The 5,119-nt window shown below is 34.9% G+C and overlaps 1 protein-coding gene across 1 annotated transcript in view; it reads right to left on the reverse strand.

The window, feature by feature from the left end:
• Positions 1 to 2,897: 2,897 nt before the first annotated feature.
• LOC103079650 (dnaJ homolog subfamily C member 30-like) overlaps positions 2,898 to 5,119 on the reverse strand; it is a 50,593-nt gene continuing 48,371 nt past the window's right edge. The window contains 1 exon segment of the mRNA XM_082931444.1: positions 2,898 to 2,923. Within this exon segment, the coding sequence (XP_082787570.1) occupies positions 2,898 to 2,923 (26 nt within the window).

The raw sequence follows: 5,119 nt of genomic DNA on the forward strand, positions 1-5,119 counted from the left end.
CTGTTTGCCAGGCAACATCAGCCATAAGACATAGCCAGGGTTCAGCTTCCATCACAGATGCATTGAGCAATATTCCCATCTCAATTTATACCTGGAATTTTGATTCCACTCCCCCTTCTCCAGCATGGTAATCTCTGGATGCTAGTTGTAACTCTCATTCCTTTCTAATTAGGGAGGGGCATTTCCCATGATCTTTACTTCGCTTTCCTCAGTAGCCTGGATGGTTTATTTGACACTCTGCCCCACCATTGCCACTGAGCTCATTTGACTCTGAGTGTCAGCTCTTTTGTGCTAAAAGGAAACATTTTACCTGCAAGTAAGTTACGGCCATAGGTGACTTTACCTATTTTGACCTTCTCTATGTAGTCTCCTCCCAGGAGGAGACTATACTTCCCTGTCTAGGAGTCTAGACCACGTCCCCAAGGGCAAAGATGTGAGCTAGTAGTGTGACCATCTGTGCAACTGTCTTGGCATTCCTTACCAAAATGGAGCAAGATTTCTTCACATCTATTCTATCCCAGAGGGAGACTTCTGGCTTATGATGACTCCTTTCCAAGATCCTGGATCAGTCTCTAAATCCAAGTCTGTTTTAGGGATAATAGGAATGTTATTCAAAGGATCAGTTCCAAAATATCCTTCATCAGAAATCCTAGAGACAACCATAGAATCAATTTGTAGGTAATTCCATATTCCTGGCAATGGACTTAGATTAAGTTTCTATGCGAATTTTGCTGCATTTAGTAGAGGGACTAGCAAAAAATGGAATTATTAATCTTCTTGGATACTAAATATCAATGCTTAATATTGACCTTGAACATAACCTTAAACTTTACAAATGATCTCTCACAGATTTCTGCCCCTCTCAAATAGATATGACAATAATAAGTAAAAGTGTATTATAATATTTTATAGAGTATATGATATCTGTTGTTGCCATCTAGAACACTCTGTGACAATAAGTGAAGCCATGAATTTAGAGGCTTGATACATTTTTACTGTCCTGATGCCTTACCCTATGTAGCTATGTAACTGATTATTAACAACAGAAGATTTTCTGTAATTAACTAGTCCTCATGCTGTTGATCTGTTTCAATAGGCATTAAGTCATATAAAATATTCAAAATAGTTGGCTTAAGCACCTCACTTCAATTTCAAAATATTATCTACACATGTTTAATACAGGAGAGGAAGGAAATAAGAACATGTCTTGATTCTCATTCTGGTTTTAGCCTTATATTTCTTAACAGACATTATAAATTGCTGAGATGAATGCAACAATTGTAATTTTTAATTTCCCCCAAATAGGCCTGTATCATTTCTCTAAGTAAACACTATCTTGACTTTAGCCACTACATCCTTGCTTCACTGAAACAAAAACAAAACTGCAGACATACTTCTGGTGTAACATACTTCTCCTGCTGAGCCCCCATCAGTCCAGGTGTTAAAAATTGCACTCTTTTTCTTTTTTTATCCCTTTGATATATGAAAACAAAACCAGAAGGAAGCTTGTTGAGGAAACTGTGTTTTAAACAGTAGTAGCTCAATCTGTTGATTTACAGGCTACTGATTTACAAGCTGTGAATGAATTGAAGCCTTCAGCAACAGGAAGCTGTGCCATTGGGAAACCCTAGAGCTCCAGCTGGAGCTCGGGGAACTACTTGAATGCTTACAGGAAAACTCACTCCAGGAGCCCCTGCAATCAGAGTTGTTAACCAGAAGGAAATGTCTTCAGTGCTCTTACATGGCCCTTAATCAGAAACTGACAGAGTGCCTTTGATCAACGCATTTGCACCATGAGGTTAACCAGAGGGTTCAGTATGTCCACATAGATTTCACAGTCAGCTCCAAATGTACACAACCAACAGAGAGACTATTCAAGCCTGATCCGGTTGCTGGCTCCCTCTCTGTCCTCTCAACCTCTGGGGGTTGTTGTGGGGATTAATGAACTACATTTTTCAAGCATCTTGCCATCTCTGGACTAGAACTGAGAGTGAAACATGAGGCGTTGTTATGGAGGCCTGCTTGTTACTTCTCTGTTATCTGCTCATGTCTTAATTGAAATCTTAGACAGTGGTACCAGCCTGCTGCCCTGTGTTAGGCCTTTAAAAACACAATAGAGGAGAGAAAGAAACCTCAGGGAGGGATTATCTCACAGAGATCACTGGTGGGTGAAATGGCCCTGGCTGAGTTATTTTTCATTTGCCAGTTGGGTTGGCATCCAGAATCCGTGACTTGAAATGAAACCACCCTGTAGTCTCGGAGCCGAAAAACAAAGTTGGCACAGAGGTGCCATAGCAAGCAGCTCACAAGATGCCTCCCAAAGGGGTTAAAGAGTTAAATATTTTTCTGTCACTTTCATTGCCTGTGAAAGAGTTCATGTACTTTGTTTTAGGAGACAAGATGGATTAACTCTATCTTGTTGTAGGGCAAAAGAAATTACTGGGTCTGCACTGAGCTTGATGTGGAGGAGATATGAATAAGGTGATACCTAGATTCTCTGTGTATATGTTAAAGCAACGCATTACAGGGTGAAAGTTTATATCTGCACTCTGTCATATTCATTGATGGTACAGAAAAAATATGAAGGTAAATAATAATGAAATTTTGCAACTCTGCGGGTTACAGTTAGGTTTAAAATAGAAATAAATTAAGAGCAATAAAGAAACAGACCTATGAGTTTTCTTTCATTTAGATGTTGACATAAGGTTGGCAATATGTATCCGAGAGCTACCAAAAAGGAAAAAGCAACTGTTAGAAAGAAATCAGGTTTTTTTTCATCTTAAGTATTTACCGCTATAATTTTAAACAGTAAATGTAAATTTCAAAATACAACTACTTTTATAGTACTTAAATCACTTGGTTTTTATTTTTTAAAATACCTTCAGGAAGTTGAAGAATCACATTTCATGCTCTAGTTTCTGACCTGTAAAAGAAAATAAGGAAAAATCGTTGAGGCAAAATAAGAGATAAGTGGTTATGATTAGTTTTTGATATATTACCTTGAAACATAAAGGGATTAAAATTTATGGAAGAACTTTTTTTCCTTGCCTTCTTTTAAATTAGTTAATATTATTCCAATTTGGGGGAGCAGTTAATATTCTTAACTTCCAGACATCAATACTTATTTCAAATGGAGTCACCAGTGCACTTACTGTTTGAGAATCCTTACATTGAAAATTTTACATGTTTATTACAATGTAAAGTAAGCAAATGTTTAAGCTTTTGTCTCTAGAATTCACTTATTTTATTTTTCACTTAGATTCAGTTTCATAAGGAATCAATTGTAAAATCAAAATAAAATATGATTTTTTTCTAATTTATCAAGATAAAGCTTTAACGAGTTTTAGCAAAATCTTAACAGCACTACTGTGATGGCAAACATGCTAAGTTAGGTCTTTGTGCAAGACTTTGAGATGTGCAAGGAGGTGGCTGATTGTCCTTTGGTTGGAATATTGGGCATTGTGTAACTGACCCTCTGGGATTATTTGATTCTGTGGGAGTGTTCACCTGTGATAGATAGAAGTTATCTTTGAGAAAACTGAAGTAATCAACTGTTTCCTGGAATTGTGTTTCAGAGCTGTGTGAATGATTCCTGCTTAGGCAATGCAACTGGATTTTGTACAGAATATAAATCTCTAGAATTCTCATTTGAACTGATTTGAACAGGTTCCTGTTTCTCTCACTTATTAGTGGGTTAAATCAAAATCTTTGACAAGTGTTCATTTCGTATTAGAAATGAGAGTCACCACTTTACCTGTCTGAAAATTGTAGTTTAACAGACATGCAGCAGAAAAAGAGTTCTTTCAATTAAAATTAAAGCTAGTTTATTTTAGTTTTCCCTTATAATAATGTTATCACAATAGTTAATGTTAGATCTGCTTGTTAAAAACATTCAAGAAAAAAATGTGTAAAATTCTAGAATGCACATTGGGGAAGAATGTTTTTGTTTCATGTATTAGTGTCCTCAAGAGAATGTAACAGTGCTGCATTGTCAGCTCCATATAGAGATAGCAGAACATAAAATGGAAACAAAGAATGTAGCCAAATCTAACAGGAGGGACAGTACACAAATTAAAAAAATAATTTAAAAAGACAGAAATCTTATTCCTTCCTACCAACATAAAAATTGATTTTAAATGATGTCAAGTATCATAACAGAGTGCACTCCAGAAAGGGTGAGACTAGGACTTTTTTTATTATTATCTAATTTTTCAAGGGAGGTTTTTTTTTTCTATTTGTTTTTGTTTTCTTTCTTCAAATTTTTAAAGAACCATTATGCTAAACTGGCTAATTTGAAAATACAAATGTAATCCCAGGGTCTGTTAGTAGAACTGTGAACAAAGATTCTTCTCAATATTAAGCTTGGGCTTTTATTCTAACATAAGAATTTAATGAAATAAAAGTTTCTCCACAATTTATATATTGTAATAGAATTATAACATCCTTCCATTTCACGCAATCTATGGAAAATAAATATGAGTGAGGTCATCTTATACTGTTCTATTTTACGAACGAATACATGTTAGGTCAACGTCTCAACTGGTTTAATAAATTTGATTATGATATGTCTTTGTGTGGTTTTGTATGTGTCTTCTTGCTTGCATTTTATGAAATTCTTGGAATTGTGGGTTTAAAGTTTTATCAAATTTGGAAATTTTTCAGCTATGTTTTCTAAATATTTTTTCACTCCTTTCCTTATAGGACTTTAAATCCAATAAATTAGGCTTCTTGAATTTGTCCCCATCACTTACTGATATTCTTTACACTATTTTTCATTCTTTTTCTATGCTCTATTGGGCAGCTTTTATTGCTATGTCTTCAAGTTCACTAATATTTTGCTCTGTAACATCTTATCTGCTCTTGATATCATTCAGTGTATTTTTTATCTGAGACATTGTATTTTTAACTGTAGAAGTTTGATATGACTTTTTAAAAATATCTCCTGTATCTCTTATTAATATGATCATATTTTTCTGTAACTTCTTGAACAAATGCTGTGTATTTATAGTAGCTACATTAATATCCTTGTCTAGTAGTTCTATCATCTATATCATTCCAAGTTCATTTCTAGTGAATGAACTTTTTTTTTTTTTTTTTTGCGGTACGTGGGCCTCTCACT

This window comes from Lipotes vexillifer, unplaced genomic scaffold, assembly GCF_000442215.2.
Source record: "Lipotes vexillifer unplaced genomic scaffold, Lipotes_vexillifer_v1.1 scaffold1602, whole genome shotgun sequence".
Lineage (NCBI taxonomy): Eukaryota > Metazoa > Chordata > Mammalia > Artiodactyla > Lipotidae > Lipotes > Lipotes vexillifer.